Source organism: Furipterus horrens, unplaced genomic scaffold (genome assembly GCF_987537825.1).
Source record: "Furipterus horrens unplaced genomic scaffold, mFurHor1.1.pri manual_scaffold_4, whole genome shotgun sequence".
NCBI lineage: Eukaryota > Metazoa > Chordata > Mammalia > Chiroptera > Furipteridae > Furipterus > Furipterus horrens.
The window spans coordinates 189,550,582-189,569,286 of record NW_028327174.1 but is presented as its reverse complement, the minus strand read 5'-3'; the positions used below and the strand labels follow the sequence as shown (position 1 = coordinate 189,569,286).

At 47.0% G+C, this 18,705-nt stretch overlaps 1 protein-coding gene across 1 annotated transcript in view; it reads right to left on the bottom strand.

The window, feature by feature from the left end:
- Positions 1-18,705, bottom strand: part of PAPPA (pappalysin 1) — a 217,196-nt gene that overhangs the window by 61,750 nt on the left and 136,741 nt on the right. The window contains 2 exon segments of the mRNA XM_090274633.1: positions 1,427-1,562; positions 2,512-2,625. Coding sequence (XP_090130759.1) covers positions 1,427-1,562; positions 2,512-2,625 — 250 coding nt within the window.

Sequence of the window (18,705 nt, the reverse complement as noted above, 5' to 3'; positions counted from 1 at the left end):
AGCAGCCCCCGTCTGTGGTCCACTCTCAGACCTCTGAAGCTTCTGCAGGGGACGTCGGATGCTGAGGACAGAGGACAAGGGCCTGGTGGGAAGGGATAGGGACACGGAGAAGTCTCAGGCATCAAGTAGCGGGATCTAAAGAGCTTCCCTGGAACCAGACTTTTTCCCCACTGTGCTGAGAAGCCTCTGCTCAGAGCCTGGCTGTGGTATGCTCTGCCAGGACAGCTATGAAAATATTTGCTTCCCACTTAGGGAAATTTACCAGGAATCCAGATAAGTTCAGACGGGTTTTCTTTCTCTTCCTTATTAGTATGTTCCCCCGTGCCTTTAAAGCTAACTAAATAAGTAAACATAAAAACAAAACACAAAAGCCCTCCCTGCTCCCTTGGCTTCTGCTTGACCCCGGAATGACCCCATGCCGGCTGGCTTCCTAGGGGTCTTTGAAATGTGCTCCCTGTGGAATGGTGTGGGCACGGCTTTGAAGCCCTGACTTCGGGGCTGGCCTGAAACTCCAAACCCCTGGAATGGCTGCACTGGGAATGTAGGAGCAGGTAACAGCACTTTCTCGGTGCCAGGTCTTGTGCTAGACACAGGTCACAACAGTCTCAAGGCATATCTTATTTAATATGTCGCTCTGACTGTAAAATGGCACCATTGTCTCCGATGTGCCTAAGAGGGAAGGCAGAACTCTTAATGAGGCACTGGGACATGGAGAAAATTGCTCGTATTTTACAGGGAAGGGAGTGGCAGGATAGGATTCAAACCGTGGCTATCAGCTCTGGGGTGGGGCGCTCTTTCCTGTGTCCCATGGCTCCTGTGGATATGCAGAGGCGGGTGGCACAAGTGACAACTCAAGCCCTTGCTCTGGGGCAGCTGACTTCTCATCTGTCTTCCTACTCCTGAATCAGACCCTTTCTTGTTCTTACACCCACGGCAAAGTCTGGAGCTCACGTTGGACACACGGTCAGCACTCTGGGGGTGTTCAAAGGTACCTCTGGCTATAGGGTGAAGAGCTACTGCAGTGCAACCCAAGGTCCCTTTGGGTCTCAGGTGCTGATACATAAGGTGGGGAATGGCCTTTGGTTGGGCTCCTTTCCAGTGTCTTTGGAGGATCAAAGTGGATGCTGAGGTTAAAGATGCCTGGCAGAAAGGAGCGACTGCAGGGAGGATTTGCACAGGGACCGCTCTTCCCGGTACCTGTCAGGTTCAGGCTCTTCTAGCTGCACAAACACAACCTGATTTGAAGGCTCAGGCTCTTCTAGCTGCACAAACACAACCTGATTTGAAGGCAGTTAGAATGCCTGATAGGGAACACGAGAAAGGAAAGGTGAAGGGAGAGTTCATTCTCAGTTGACCCTCGCAACATGCATGGGCCAATGTGAAACCAGGGGCCAAGAGCAAGTTAAGGCCAAGGGGACATGCTCACCGAGATCGTGGCTCTGATCTTTGATATCAAACAGTTGGACGCTGATGGTTTCCTGCCTTTGGTCCCCATAATAGGTCCCATCAGTCACCAGGTGGACAATGACAGCCGCAGCAACCATTGGCTGAGAAAAGTAGGCCTGAAATGCACATGACATGAGAGGGTCATTCATGCCCTCTGTCCCTTGGTAGGGAAGCAACCCTGGGACATGGGTTTCAAGGAGAATCTTTGATTTCAGGAACCAGATTATTCATCATGGCTCCTTGACAGGTAAAGGGAGGCAGTGACGCCTCACGGTGAAGAACACAGGCTCTGAGATCAGAAACTCTGTCCCAGTCGTGGCACTGCTCCTTCTGAGATGCTCCTGTTGATGGTCAGTGGTGGCTATGCTCCTCCGGGCCTACGTTTCCTCTCCTCTAAGTGGTGGGCTAAGTAAAGAGCTGTATCACAGGCTGACTGTTAGGCTCAGTAGAACAGTGGGAGTAAAGGGTCTGGCACATACTAAAACCACAAAAAAGGGCACTGTTATCATTTGTCACTTCTCCATGCTAACCACTGTACTAGGCACCGAAGAGGTGAAGCTAAATAAGACATGGCCCTTGCATCACTGCAGACTAGGAAGTTCAATGTAGGTCAGTGACATTCAAATCAAAATTCAATACAACCCACCGTCCTTAGGAAGATGGGCTCATAGATAGCTATGTAATACCATGTGATAACTGCCATCCAACAGATGATCAAACATGTGTAGGACTAAAAGGGAGAAGAATAGTCCCTTTTCTCTGGAGGGATCACTAAAGACTTCAGGGAAGAGAAGACAATTTTCAAAGGTCTTAAACAATGAATGGGAAGTTCCAGGCAGAGAAAGCTACCTGAACTCTGCCAAAACTAGAATGACTAGGGGTATTTCACAAGCAAGGAAGGGATTCCATTTCAGGAAGCATCCCCGCCATAAAGGTTTTGTTCCCTATCCTTACAATGAGCACCCTCAGTGGTACAGTACACAAACCACCTTGAGAAAGGGTCATGGGAGGCAGTGCTTCCTGGGGGTCACTGGAGATGCTGAAACTCTCAAAGCTTTGGCTTACCTGGAGCCAGAAAGTGGTCTGCATCAGCTGGGAGTAGAGGTAGCTGAAGGTGCAAGGGTACCAGGCATGCTGGGAAATGCCCTCACTGAGATCGATCACCTTGGTGCGACACGCCTGGGGAAAGATAAAGAAAAACAAGTGTTGTGGAGGGTCTCCTAGTTGACTTAAATTCAATTGGGTAGGTCTTTGCTATCTACATATTTTGTCCTTGGCGCTGTAGGAAGAAACAGGGATGAAGAGACAAGAGTCTATTCCAGGAGCCCGCATTCTCACGTAGACGAGAAAGTCCTCAATGCTGTTACAGAAAGAACAGATAACATATTTTGGTGGTAGAGTTGACAGAGTCATTCTTACGGGGACAAATCCTAGAGAAGCTGGTATTTGAGCTGGGTCTGGAAGAACAGGGTAGAGATCAAGGAAGAGCATTACAGGTAGAGGGAACAGAAGCAGAGGCTCAGATGAAAGCAGAAACCCAAAAGGGTTAAGTTGTGAAAAGCTGCATGATATTATTAGACCTTGGTTCGGAAAGTGGCAGAAAAGGTAGGCTGAGCGGTGAGATCTCACAGATGCTTGAATCCTAAGTAGATCACTTTAGTTTTTGTAATTATTTATTTATTTATTTCTAGAGAGAGGGGAAGGGAGGGAGAAAGAGGGAGAGAAACATCAATCAGTTGCCTCTCGCACGCCCCCAACTAGGAATCTGGCCCGCAACCCAGGCATGTGCCCTGAACGGGAATCTAACCAGTAACCTTTTAGTTCGCAGGCTGGTGCTTAATCCACTGAGCCATACCAACCAGGGCCCCAGCAGACCACCTTAGAATAAATCTGTAAGTTGTTCTCAGCGGTATATGAACGACACAGCAAGACTATGATAGTATGAACATTTGCTTCCCCCAAAGAACATCAGCTTCACCACTTCCTATAAATATATGTACACATACATACACAAACACATGCACACATATTCATTCTCAATGATATTTCTCAGTGGTGTTAAAAGAAACACAGAGCATGTATAGACCAGTAGAATTCTTCAAACTTAGGGGGTTTGTGTGTATCCAAATGTCCTTTCATTCACTGGTTCATTCATTTGTTCAAATAGTATTTATTGAGTAACTGCTGTTTGCCAAGCACTGTGAGGTAAGATGGCAGGCATGACAGATGGTGAGGAGCTTAGAGTGGCGACGTGTGCACATTTTTGTCAAGTAATCACATATGCATGCATCACTGTAATTGTAGAACAGGAAAGGGCTCTGGTGGGAAAGGATAGGAAGAGCTGAGCTGTTCTTGTGATTGGTCAGAATGTTAGTAGAAGGTCATCCCACATTCGTGCTTTTCCTCTAAGTTTAATGTGGTTCCTCTCTCAAAAACCTCCTTGTGAATTTGGACCTGTCCTTCCAAATCTACACATCTCAGCCTAGGCATCTAAACAGAAAGGCCGACCTAGAAAGGATCGAGATATTCAAGGACCAAGAATATCCATTCCATCAATAACCACAGTAGCAAAAGATTGGAAATAGTTTCTATGTTCATCTATTAGGGAAGAAATACATAAAATATCACATTCACATGATGGGAACCTATAAGCAAAAGAATACTAGGAGGACTGAATGAGATTCATATACAGGAATGATACAAACAATATTTAACATCTATTCAGTATGGGTCCTGGCCAAGCAAAATGGAAGCCCCGCTTGTGAGTTCATAGACATCAACATGGAGAGATTGCAAAAACATGACGTTTAGTGACTTGCAAAGAACAAGACCTAAGTGGATAGGCACATTTTGATGTCATTTATTTGACAAAGGATCACACAGAGCAGGACTATACCCAAGGATTCATACAGTTTAGAATAGAAGAATTGAAAATGGAGTGGAAAAGTTATACATCAAATTCACTAACCAAAGTTATGATAAAATACTTGATTGCATTGTAATCTACAAATGCAAGCAACAATGCTTAAAAAAAAAATAACCTTTGGTTTTGGAGGTTTTTTTTTTTTTTTTTTACATAAAAGTTACAAAGATAATACTGGGAGTTCCCTATACCCTTCATTTAGTTTCCCTTAATATTAACATTTTCATCAATTCATTCATTCCTGAAACCTCAAATAAGGAAGAAAGTGGCTTCATCAACTTGGGAGAACCACACATTGTCACCCAAGAGTGCTGCACCGGTGAGCTGGCTCTGGAAGAAGACCCAGTTCTGGTCCAAGCTCTCTCAACACTTGATGTGTAATTGTGGACTAGTTACCTCACCCTTTTGGACGTTGGGTTTATCTTACACATTTGAATGTTGGATTGCATCACAGGTTTTCAAGGGTACCACCTATGGACTCCCAGGGTTCCTGGGAGGTGTCAGTCTGCAGGTCAAGATCGGGGGCAATCTGCTTCGTTTCTGCTCCACCGTTTCAACCAGAGCATCATCTGAGCATCGTCTGTTTTAGATATTGAGCTGCCTTGTAAATTTAATTTAAAAAAAGAGCTTCACTGCTTTAAAGACATTGAAAAGTACTGAAATATGTTCATCGCCAAAACTTCCCTCCCCCCACCCCGAGGCATCAGTGGGTCCTGGAAATACAGTATTGGTTTCCTGAATGTCACAGGTAACTTCTCACTGAGAGTAAAGGTCTCAGGAATTAGCCATTTCATGGGCCAAGAATTAGAGGATGGCTTCAGTTATTCAGATCTCTAGAAGCCTAACGCCCAAGAGACTGTGGGTAAAACACAGTCACATTATGGCCTGGAAGACGTTTTCAAGTTTATTTATTTTTCTCAAAAACAACTGGGACGGAGCTTCAGCAGATCTGCCAGTGGATTGTGTTACATTTTACAACAGTGCAAGACTTTGCATAAACTATCTATGGCATTTGAAATCCAGGCCAGCAATTCGACATGTATCATTTTGGAATTCTTTCCCCTTGTGTTCTGCGCTGCCTGTCCCCCAGCACAGTGTGGTGGAGCACATCTCTGGGGGCTGGAGTGGTGTGGGGCCTTATCTCTGCATCTAAAGCATTCATGGTCAGGGAAGCCTCTGACATGAACAAAGCCCTCTTATTGCTTCAATACAATTTCCTCTTATCTCATCAGCCCTATCAGCACTAGACAGGGCTTTAGAAGAACATGCTGCTGTTATTTTATTCTCCTGTTTTCCTACTTAGTTTTTGTGTTTGTTTCAGGCTGGCTGGGATCCTGACCAGGGACAGTCAGGCAGATCAGAGAGGAACAAACCCATCCAGCTGAACCTTTGCCCAAAGCCCCAGTTGATCTTAAAACCATCTAAGTTCCCGGGGAGATGGGAGGAGGCTGCAGAGGAGCAGGCACTCACAAGCTTCCTGCTTTTATAGACCTTGCATGAATTTGCTCTTTCAGCAGCCACTCTCCAGGGTACATGGCACAAGGGGCCCCAAAGCCCTGAGGGAAAAAGAGTTGCCAAGGGCCATAAGGTTGGTCATGAAGGATGCGCGTGTAAACAAACCCAAGGTAACTAATTCTGTGGGGATGCTCCGTTTTCGTCCGCACCCCCTTTCTGCCCCTTCCAAAAAAGCAAACCCAACCCCATAAAGCAGTACTGAGCGATGTAGATATTACTGAACATCCTGTGGAGGGACAGGCAGGAGAGTATGTCACATTATACACGCCATGTGGTCTCAAGCTCCTGTGCCTACCCCCAGGTTTCTCTTCACTCATCATCTCCCTTCCTCCAGGGTCTCCAGTGTCACTTGCTCCAGTAACCTTCCCAATCTCTCCCAACCTTGTCGTCCTTCCAATCCGCACCTCCCTTAAAACGTGTGCAGAGCCATTCTGCTCTCTCTCTTAGATTCTCGGCTCTTGGGCACAGAATTCTTTCTGATGGGGCCAAGGGCTCCACCCAGCCCCCCAGGCCCAGAGATGTCACAGGGGTTGAACATAGTAACTTTTTTACCCTCTTTGTCATACTGGTGTGAATAAGATCTGATCCCCCCCCTTCACATCACTCACTGTCTTATGGTATACATCAAGGGGGTTCTAGTAACATCTGTAGCCTCTAGGCTTCAGATTCCTTGAGAGAGAAAAAGAGGGGGTTTTCTCTAGCTGAAATCTACCCTTCTGCATGACCTGTTACCATGTTCATTGCAGTATCATTTCCAATAGCCAAGATGTGGACACAACCTAACTGCCCATCAACAGATACACTGAAAAACAAATTGTGATATATACATACACAATGGAATATCATTCAGCCTTAAAAAGAAGGAAATCCTGATCCTTAAGGCAATACAAACTAACCTTGAGGACGCCATGCTAAGTAAAATAGGAGTCACAAAAAGGCAAATAGTACATGATTTCCCTTATGTGAGGTATCTAAAATAGTCACATTCATAGAATCAAAGAGTGGGATGCCAGTGGCCGGGGGCTGGGGGAGGAAAAAAAGGAAGTTATTGATCAATGGGCATAAAGTTTCAAGTAAGCGAGGTGATTAAGTTCTAGAGATCTGCTGTTCAACGCTGTACCTACAGTCAACAATACTCTATTATAAAAACTTACGAGGGTAAATCTTGTCAGGTGTTTTATCACAATAAAATTAAGCAAATATTTTCAAAGATTAAAATGCTGATGGTGAGGGAATGAATGAATACATTAATAAATAAATGATCTAGTGAAGGGGGAAGGGAAATTTATATAACATTGTAAGGCAAAGAGTAGATGTGGTTGGGCTGGCAAGCACCCTCCCTTAGGTCTTGTCAGGTCTGGAGGAGGGATTATCCAGCATCTTCTGGATTATTTCATGGACAGAGACCTCAGTTTCATTTAGAGGCAGCTCAATTTACCTTTGGACAATTCTTCCCAACAGCTGTGGGGAGATACCTGGCTGCACTTTCTCTTACTCTTTCTGGGAACTTGAAAACAGGTTCTCTACTGAGACAATTCCGTTTTCAGTGGTCAAGGGAGGTAGGTGCTTTGCCAAGACTAACAGAGGAAGGAAGTGGCAGAATTGTTATGAAAATGCAGATCTGATGCTCTTTCCCCACCTACGTTCTGTACCCTCTCAATCCTACCTTTGTTGGGTAGAATCATCTCTAGCAAGAGTTCTCCCTCTTCCCCCTAGCATTTACGGCACAAGGAGCAGACAAGAATTCTGGTGCTCACGCCTCTCCTCCAAGAAAGCCAGCCCTAGGTCTTTGACGGAGGCTGAGCAGGTCAGTGCCACCTCTCACCATCTTAGCACCTGTGGGAACCAAGACGCAAGCAACCACGTGCTCCCTTGGCCTTGAGGAGGGCCTCTGATGTTGAGCACCACCCCTGAGACTCTCCATCATCTTCAGAGGCACCTGCTTACTTCAGTTACCACCCATGGAAATGGAAGACCTGGTTCGCTTCTGGCTGTGTCACTTGTTAGGGGGACATCAATGTCCCCAACTGTGAAATCTAGTGCTTGTATTAACTAATCTCTAAGTGCCCCGGCTGCTTAAGGACATTCACAGCAATAATACCCACCAAGGGTCTCACGGCCACAGTGTCACGTAATCCTCAGAATCACTCTGTGAGGTTGAAATCATCATCCCATTTTTATGATGAGGCTTCAAAATAACTCTTTCAAGGTCATAGACCCAGCTGTGTATAAAACTTGATCCCTGTGATTTCATGTGCTGCACACTCAGTCACCAAGCACCACACTTGTCACTTGTCTCCGTCAAAACCTCCGCCTCCTCTGATGGAGAAGAGAGCACCAGTGACCCCTCTGTGGGCCACCAGTCATTCCACACAACCACCGACTTTTCAAGGTGAAAAACTACTCCCGTCACCCTGTTACTTATCAGTCTGTCCATGGCTTCCCATGACCCTCTGGATAGACAGCTGCCAAGACACAGATGTGTCTGCACGCCCCCGCCTTCACTGCCAGCTGTCCTCCCTGCACAAGCAGCAGGCAGGTGTCCACACAGGCACACAGCAGGGCTCCCTTCTCACTGGACAACCCTTTCCTCCACATGCCACGGACCCTGTCCCCACAATGTGTGTGTGCGTGTGTCCCGACCGCTCTCTGCAGCCCCAACTCCCCTCCACTGCGCTGGACTGACCATTATGTGAAATACTGCACACACTTCAAAGGCAGTCTCAAATATCCTCCCTCCTCTGAAAGCCTTTGCTCACCCCCAGGCAGAATTAATGGCTCTCTCTTATGTGTCCATATAGTTCTCTACATATACATCAGTTACAGCACTTGTCAAGTTAGATTATGGTTGTTTAGAGCCTAGTCTTACCCCCTTAAACTCTGAAGACGGCCAAGGTGAGAACCGCGTTTCATTTATCTTCCAATAAATCTCAGCTGACTGTCCCACACACGGGACACCACAGTTGCCCAGGGGACAATGGTAACCACAGCAAGGCAACAGCAGCATGTATTGAGTGCCTGGTCTAGGCTGGGCACTGTTTAAAGGACTCTATGCATTCAAGTCATGTGATTCTCATGATAGCTCTGTGAGGCAGGTACTACTATGATATCCATTTTTATATTAGATAAGGACATTGAGGCCTGGTAATTTGCCTAAGGTCACACAACTAATGAGGAGAACCAGGATTCAAAACCAAATACAAAGTCAGGGGCCTGCCTCCATGTCTTCCAGGGCTGTAATGGAGGATGGATTTGTGATTTCTCCTTGCTGCCTTCTCCTGGGCTCCTGAGGAGAAGTAGCTTCAGAAGACCCTTCAGCAGGCCCTTAAAGGTCTGCCCTGGGCAGGGTGATGTGGTCACGAGAGCCCTGGATGGCCAGGCAAGGGACCTGCCTCCTAGCACTGACGTGATCGCTTCTTTCTGACGCTTATCCTTCCCACCTGTGGAGGACAGAGTTACATGAATCCCCAAAGGGTTTTTCAGTTCTGTCTGCCAGCTTCTGACGTCCAGCTTCTTCCCAGCGACTGCCACTGAGCAAAGCGTTGACTCTGCAATGAAGTGTGATCCTGCCGTTGGCCTCTGTGTCCGCTTGTGGGTCCCAGGGCTCTGATACTCCGAGGTGGAACGCTAACTTCACAGCCATCTTTTCCATCTGAGACACCTGGGGCCGTAACAAACGTTGACAGCATCCATTGCAGGAACGTGTTTTCTGTTTTGCTCTCTTTTTCCTTCCTTTTTGTATGTGCTGGGAAAGAGCTGGAAGACCCTCCATGTTTGAGCCGGGATGGTCCTCAGGGATGTGATTCCAGCTACAGCATCTGATAGACAGATGGGCCAGAGCCCAGTGGGGAGAGAGAATCTTGAAGATATGCTGTAAGCTCCTCTGGCGTGGGCCAGGGTGTCTGGTGGTGCCTGGGGATGCCCAGGATGACAGAAGGAGAGGCCTCTGTGCCCCTAGGACTTGGGGACTCTCGTCCACTCCATACACTGCCAGCCACTGCATCCAGCACCCGCCTTCAAATCCCCTCCTTTGCCGAAGACTGCTTTCAATTAGAGGAGTTAACGATGTCTTGCTTTCAAAGGGTTTTTTAAATCCAGTTTATCTTCCACCCACACACGATGTACACAAAGGCGGGGAGACGGAGGGAGAACGGGGAAGCAAGAGTTCTGGTATTTTCCCACACAGGGGAGATGCCATGAGGTTTCTATTGAATTTTGCTTTTACAGATTTACACGTCCTTTTGTCAATCACAGGAGGGAGGAAGTGCTTGTCAAACCTCTAGCCCATCCTCTCCAATTTCCTCTTTCAACCCAAAGGGGCTTAGGAATGGGCCTCATAGAAAACAAGAGGAAAGGGAGTAGGGAGGGGTGAGTGTAGGGGTTCATGCTGACAGTAACAATACACATAAATGCACCGTGCACACACATGCGCACACGCACACCAGGTGGTGTTTCCCAATATTTCTACTTAGGCTGCATTTTAACCTCAGGCTTGCGGGTCCAATGCCAAGTTATTTTCCCAAGAGTTGCAAAGTTTCAAGAGGGTCAGAGTTCCTGGATATGATGACTGCAGGAAGCAACGCCCGCTAGGAGGCAGCCAACAGACCTTGGCTGTAAAGAGCCCTGGGAGAGACGCACATGCAGTGGTCCAGGTAAGATAAAGCCACTTTCGTCAAGCCAGAATATGTTGTTCCCTCCTCAGTGGCCCCGTAGGGGAGGGAAAGGGCACCAAGTCTAAAGACAGCCTACCAGTAAGGGCGCTTTCCATGAAGGATCTCATCTGGCCCTCATGATAACCCTGAGGAGTAACATTTTTGTCCCCACATTAGAGATAAGGACTCGGAGGTATGGAAGGCACTGGTTACTCCCCTGTGGCTTAGGAGTCAAAGCCAAGTGGTCTAACTCAGTGTCCATTGTCTTCCCAGCCTGCGACTAGACTTCCCGATTAAGTCTTGGTCATACCCTTTGTGCAATGCACTTGCATTGGGGTTTCTCGTATGTCTACCTGTCTCCATGTGTGAGCTTCAAGGACATGTGGCACCGGGGCTGGCATTCCTCCATCTCTTGCTCAAGACAGACATCAATTAAATAGTGCATGCTCTTCCCCGGAGTGTAAACCTCTGAATCCATCTCAACAAAAGGCTGCCATGAGCCACTCATGATTGGTCAGGACTGGCCCAGGAAATGAACCTGTTTGCAATCCTTGAACTTGGCTGTTAGCCCACTGAGAAAAAGAACGGAGTCTTTGCTTGTTACATCTTCAGTATTAACAGCAGAGGAAGACCTAAAGTAGGCACTAAGTAAATATTCGTTGAGTAAAACAAAAAATGAACTCACAACAATAACAATAATGTTGTTGACCCTTTGCGACAGATCAGGCTTTCTAATAAGTTCTTCCCACGCCTTATCTCAAACAACGCAGAAATGAACATGCGCCACCCAAATGCTCCAATTCCAGGTTCGGAGCCTCTCCGACTGGCTGCAGAGTACTGCAGTCCTCACCCACCTGGGTGCTTCTCCCCCCACTCTTATGCCCACCTTGGCCCCTTTCCTATACCCCTTATTCCAAATTGACCCCCTGAACAAAGAAAACTGAAAGGGAAACGGGGGGTTTAAAGATACAGAACACAAAACACACATGCACACGCGTAACACACACACCTTCCATCCCCTTCTCCAATGTCCTCTTTACGCACGTGAGAACAATGAAGAGAGAGAGAGAGAGAGAGAGAAGGGAATGAGAGAGAGAGAAAGAGAAAGAGAGAGAGTGGGCAACCGTGTTTCCTTGTACCCACCATTTGAAACAATTATCACCTTCCCCAGGCCTCCAGAGCAGCTTTCCCCTTTGATGCCGGCCTTAAAGAAATCCAGGGAGTGGAGGGGGTGGAGTGGATTGCCTTTCTTTCAATTTCAGGATTTATTATTCGGCAGGCACTGACAATCAAGTCCAGAAGCATTTCCTGCTCATAGGTTAGTGTGTGGAGAAGAGGATGCCTCCTTCCTCCCACCCAGAGTTCTGGAAATAGCACCAGACCTCAGGGCCTCTACCGGGGAAGCACTTCCAGATAAGATAACTTGGCATCTGACGCCCTCCAGCCTTGGAGCTCAGCTCTGGGGTGATTAGCACCTCATTTCCCTCCCAGGTCTGTCCCCAACATAGTAGGCATTTCATACTCCCAAGGGGTCTAACATCTTCCAGGCCTGTACCTTCCCACAGGTCTGGAATCCTGAGGTTTGGGACACACAACCTTGGCCTGATCAAATAAATGGTCATGCAGAAAAAGCCTTGGCTTTCAAAGGGAACAGAGCAAAGGAGCCGCTCCAGACCTCACTGTTCTACTGCGTACTAACATCTGTACAGGAAAGGAAAGGACTTCTTAGGAGAGAGATGGTTCGGAATCATAGAACTGGTTTGTGGGGACGGCTCACGCAATTGCTTAATTTTGCAGATAGAGACTCTGGATTTCTAGGGGACCGAAACTGGATGTCCCAACCTTCTTCAAAAGGGAAGAGCTGGTGCAAGAGGCCCGGCAGAGCACCCATGATAGGTGGCAAACCCATGTTTTCTGTGCCATCACTTCAACCAGTGACTGCGTTCCAAGTGCAAATCCTCATGCTCTGGTGAGGCAGGGGGTAAAGAGCACGCTAAAGCCCCACCTGCCAGGAGAGCCCCTGCCTGTGTTACGCCAGGTCTGTCTCCTCTTCTACAGAAGAGGAAACTGAGGCCCACACAGTGTAAACGGTAATCATAATGAGGATGGTGACAGTACTGGTGATGATGACGAGCACCCAGCTGTTTCCTCCTCCATTAACTCCGTCCTTAAGTCACTGGGAAAGGGAAATTTCATATTACCCAATTCCAGATGGGGAAACTGAGGCCAGGGGAGGAGAAAAATGACCACCACAGCAGTGGCAGCAATCATTAAAATAATGACGCTGGACCCCAATTTACACTGTATGAAATGTTAGTTCCCACAACTGCACCCCATGGAGTCTGCAATCTGTTCCCATCTTCCAGAGCAGAGACCCAAAGACCCATCTTGAGGAGGGGCTAGGCAGGGGGCTCGGGTCTCCCCAGCTAGTAAACCCTCTAACAAGGGAGAGTGATTAGTGTCGGATGTGGTGGCCGGCTTTTGTGCTGCTGACAGGTCCTCCCTTGAAAGGCCTGGCAGGGCTCATTTCACATGGGCCCTCTGCAGGCCTGCCCCGGGCTCTGTAATTATGCCATTCCCTAGTCACCGGGCCCGCCTCTGAACTCCTGACCCAGCAGTGAAAGACTTGGGATCTCATTACTAATCTCTTAAGCCACCTAGTTCTTCAAAATACATCCATTTAAGTTGGAGGCCAAGGCTTTGGGGTGGGAGCCAGGGAGAGAGAGGGAAAGTCCATCGCAGGGACTTCTCATGACATGGCCATGTTCCTTCTCTGGGGCCTGGGGCAGGCCTTGCCAGAGGCCGGTTGCTCTGCTTAGAGTCTAGGAGGCCTTTGAAGAGGGAAGGGCATCTGGGCCCACCTGTTTGTAATTTCAGGGGTGCGGGTAGGGGATGAGGCCTGTGTTTGTTTTAATTATTATTATTGTTGTTGAAAAGGAAGGAAAAAATGAGCAGAAACTGCTAACATCTGGAGGCTGCTGTCCAGCTTACGTAATCTCCTGTAGCAGAAGAGGAACACGGGATTCCCAGCCAGATGGTCCGTGGGTGACTTTATGGCAGACAGGCCTTCTCCAACAGTGAGATGCTGACGGGGTTAGGAGAGTGGGTTGTGGGACCTTCTTGAAATTCTTAAGGGGTGAGAGGCCGAGGTTTGGGGGCTCCCAGAGATCTGTCTGCTTTTGGAAGACTCAGATTATTTTTCCCAGAAAAAGCTCAAATTTTTCTCTTATTCATTCATTAATTCATACATTCACTCATTCAATCTACATTCACATAACACTGATTATGTGTTAGACTCTTTATTCCCTGTGGTCTACATGAGAAAATGGATCCCAGAGGGAAGAAAAGCCGGAAAGATAGAAATCCCTTCTCCTGAAGAGCTCCCAGATTCGTAGAGGAGGTTGGGGGGGGGGGGGGGGTCAAAGATTATGCAAGCAAACCCTGACAGAATGACGTGATAGGCTCTGTGTTCGAGGGGCATGGAGAAGGAAGCTGCCTCAGTAATCTGTGCCTCAGAGCCAGGTCTGAAATGCAGAGTTTCAATGTCAAGTGGGATCTGCAAAGCAAGGGCTGGAGGGGAAAAAAAGCAAGAGAAGAGGGAAATGGGGCCACAGCTGAGCCATGACAAACTCAGCTTCCAAAATGATACCAAGAGCAGAGGCATGAAGGATAAAGTTTGAGGCGAGGAATCTTGCTGCAAACAGATTTCTGAGTACATTTCTGTTTTGTTTTGTTTTTAACACCTCGCTAACTTTCTGTGTTTCCAAATCTCTTCTTTTAACATTGAAACTGAAAGCAATTAATGCAATTTTCTGACTTCTAAATCAGACTAGAAAAGCAGTGTAGACTCCAGATCAGACCCAAAGGGTGCTGTTAGCTTCACCAGAAGACTCACTCAGTTCTAGATCAGAACACAGAAATACTGCCAGCATTGCATGACAATCCTGAGGCACTGCCAGCCTGAAGCATCGTGATTTTTATTGCAGAGCCCAGAGGCATTGCCAGTTCTGCAGAAGTATGTTGAGCGCTGAGACACTTCCGGTTCCAGAACAGAATACTGAGAAATGGTGATTCTAGAGCAGGAACAGGAAATTGTCTGCTATGAATCCAGTGCTCCACAACTGCCTGAGTAAAGAATAGATATCAAGGACCAAGACCACAAATCCAGTTAGTTTGAATCCATAAATGCCCTCTTGACTGGCTCCAGAGTAGAACTGGGAAGCACGGCCAACTCTGGAACAAGGCATTGAGACATGGAAATCATTCAGCACAGGACCACTCACATCAAAGCAGGATATCTTAGAGAGCCTCCACTCTCCTTCTCGGCCTTTTCTCTGAGATCCCTTAGATATTCATGGGTTAATCAACAAAGCAGTGACCATGTCCAAACTTGGTGCCTGGTCATCAAAACCCTTGGTTAGAAATAGCTGGGCAGCAGTTAATGGCAGTTTGACCACACTAGCCTATTGAAGAAAGGTCAGAGGAGTGATTTTTCACTTAAAAACATCTTGTGTTAAAAGAACAAGAATTTCTTAAGTTCATAAAACTAGGGGGTTTTGTTTTGTTTTGTGTTTCCTCCCTTCTCCCCCTTCTTCTTTTTCTCCAGCTTTCCTAATTAAGATCTGTGTGTTCTGAGTTGTGTCCAAGACAGAGTGGGAGACACTTTACCTGCAGGGCACCCCACTCAATGCCAGGCTGCCCAGGCAGCGCGCATTGTGCGTGGGTTCTCACTGTAGGTCTCAGGGTCTCTGATCTCCACCTATAACTTTGGCAAGCAAAGGCTGAAAAGCCAAAGAGTGGCTGGCTCTCTCCCCTTTGCTTTTGAAGAGCAGGCAGTGCTCCTGCCAGAGTCCTCCGGCTTCATTTCTCCTATGATGCCATGCACTGACATATGCAAGGAACAAAAGGGCAGCAATTGCTGATGCTTCTTAACAGCATCCTGCTGTCCTTCCAGCTCAAAGAAGGACTCTGATTCTCAAGGACAAGGGTGACGTTCCTCTCTGGCTTGCCCTCTGGAATTCAGAAATAGGGGTACTGATCATGTATGCAAACCAAAGCTTTGCCCACGAAATGTCCAATGGACACTGCTGACTTACATGTCCACCACCTCATCAGCAGATTCCTGCAAGGGACAGTCTCGAGACCTTCCAGAGTAATGCTTTTCCCCCGGTGGCGGCCTTGGCCTAGGCAGCCCACATCTGCACAAAAGCAGGGTGTTGAAGCAGCTGTTTGGAGATGAGGTCCCTGGGAACAATTGCAGCATGATCTGGAATCTGCAACATGAACTCTTCAACAATCCCTACACTGGCCACTTTCCTGAACCTTCCTTGGAGCAGTGGAAGTTACACACATTTTACAGTCAGAGATGTGGGCTGGAATCTAAGCTTTGGCCATTTACTGTCAGCATGACCTTGAACCCTTCACAAAGCCTAAATTCTTCCACTGCTGATGAGATAGATGATAATGTTACCTTGGAGGGCAGTGTAGGATTAGAACTACCCTCACACATGCAGGTACTTAGACACAACCCCTCACACTAGACACATGCAATAAGCATTTCCTGCCTTCATCCTTCCCTGCTTCTTTCTTCCTGGTTCTAGAGGAAGACCCTTGTGGGTTCAAATTCGAGATTTCCCTGCCCCCTCCCTGGGCCAGCTGCAGAAACTTGGATAAGTTACTCAACCTTTGTGAGTCTCAATTTATTCCTCTATAAACCAATGAAAGTGAGTCACTACCATACAGAGTGACTAGCAGGTGTAAATGTGCTAAAACAGTGTGAAACTCTGGGTAGAGTTGTAAAGTAATTACTTGGATAGCCAGGCGTTCACATTGCTCCTGTCATTATTATTAACTCTTGTTATTGCTAGTGATGTTATTGTTATTACTGTAATTTGTCATGTTTAGTCATTCTTTTTCCTCTCTCTCAAATGTCTACACTTTTCTCCTCTTACTCTCCCTTCCTTCTTTTCTACTTTTGCGTTTTCATACCCTCCTTGGCTGGGCTTCCCATTGGAGGACCTCTCTGAGCATGAACCACACTCTCAAGCCAGAAAGACAGCCTGCGAGGCTTCCATCAATCTCTGTAGGAATCTAGACACAAGGACATCACCGAGATCCTGATCTTTCCCAAGGGAATGAGAGGCAAAGGGGTAGAGCCTTAATCCTGGGACCCAGCCTCCAGAAGCTATTTCCTACTCTCTGCGCAAAACTGTTAACAGAGCAAAGTGCTGGCCTCGTCTTAACTATTTATCACGGGCCTCCTATGTGCCAGACCCTGTTCTTGGTCCTGAACACATGGCAACAACAAAACCCCTGTCTTTGGACAGCTAGCATTCTGGAGTGGTGGGTGATCATGGATGCCCCAGTGGCAGGATGGGCTTTCAGGATGTCTTCTCCCTGCGACTCACATACTGACACATGTGCCTCATCTGTAACATAGGGATAAACCAGGGGACTTAAGAAGGCCCTGCTCACTTGGGTCACCTCTTATAATAACAAGGGGATGTAACCTGGCACATAAGGGACTCACTTAGAGACAGATTTGGATATTTAAGCCAATCATAAAGGAGACATCACCAGCAGATACTGCTTCTAACAGCATCATCCAACGAATTCATCAACATTCTCTGAGTCTTCTGCCAGGAGCCAACCCTGACTGGGGCACTGGACACATCTAAATGGATTAAGAAGGAGCCCCGACCCTCGGCTGGCACCGGCCGTTTGGTATCAAAAAGCCGTGGACACAGGCAAATGCAAACTCAAAAGACAGTTTGTGCTCTGGGCCGCTGGATGATTTCTGAAGGGAGGTGTGCTAAGAAAAGAGTGAGGGCTGCATACGGGCTGCGGTGGTCGGAGGAGACCACAGGGAAGAGGAGCCTTTGAGCTGGACCTTGAAGGACAGTTAAAAGAGGTGGAGAAGCTGTGTAACTATGTATGGTGTCAGATGGGGACTGGATATATCAGGGGAATGTTGCGTAAAGACTATGATTATCTAACCGCTATGCTGTACACCTGAAACTTAATACAAAATAATATTGAATGCAAAATATAGACCTTTGATTAAATTTAATAATGCAGTGGGGAAAAAAAGAGGTGGAGAAGCGAATAACAGATGTTCCAGGCAGGAGAACTAGAAACCTCAAGGTAGGTGTGAGGATGGCAAGTTGGCCCCTTCTGCCTAGAACACACCCAGAAGGCCACAGGCTGTGAATGAAAGCTGGTATGGATCATGCAATGCCCTGCCTGCTAAGGCTACTGGATTTTATAGGCCGTGGGAAACAATACAGAAAGCTTCACAGGTGAGGGACCAGTGAGACCAGTATTTATTGTGACCTATGGAAAATGAATTCCAAAGGCAAAAATCATCCATTGAACATATATATATATGCAACCTTAAAAGATTTAAGACAGCATCCCACCAGAAGATTAGCATGTCCTGTCTCACTCTGGGAATGAGAGAAATATCATTCTTAAAAATGTTGAGAGAGATGGCATGGTGTATATAAAGTGTGTGAGCTCTGGAGCTGAACTAATGGGATTCGCTCCTGCTCCATCACCTGGAACAGGGGATCCTTTTTGAACCTTTGCTTCCCTGTCTGTGAAATGGGAACACAATTCCTCCTACATAGGTTGGTTATAAAGATTTAAGGAAACAATTGAATTGAATGAATTTAGATGCCAGGAATTCAAAATCAAACACTGTTCCAAGCGCTTTATATGTGCTATTTGCTGGAATCCCCACAATCACCACTTGATTTTCCTTTTTTACAGATGAGGAAACTGAAGCTCAGAGAGGCCCAGTAACTTGCCTAAGATCTCACTATAGTGGCAGCACCAGGATGTGATATACTCTAGAGGATGTGATATACTCTTCCTGTCAACGGGAAGCCCACTACCCCCATGTAGTTATTTAAATTTATATTAATTAAAAGTTCAGTTCCTCAGCCCTGGCTGGATAGCTCAGTTGCTTAGAACATTGTTCCAGTACACGAAGCTTGTGGATTCGACCCTTTGTCAGGGTACAAATAGGAATCAACCATAAGTAAGTGGAATGACAAATCAATGTTTCTCTCTCTCTCTCTCTCTCTCTCTCTCTCTCTCTCTCTCTCTCTCTTCTTTCCTCCCTCCCTCTAAAATCAATTTTGAAAGTTTAGTTCCTCAGTTTCATGA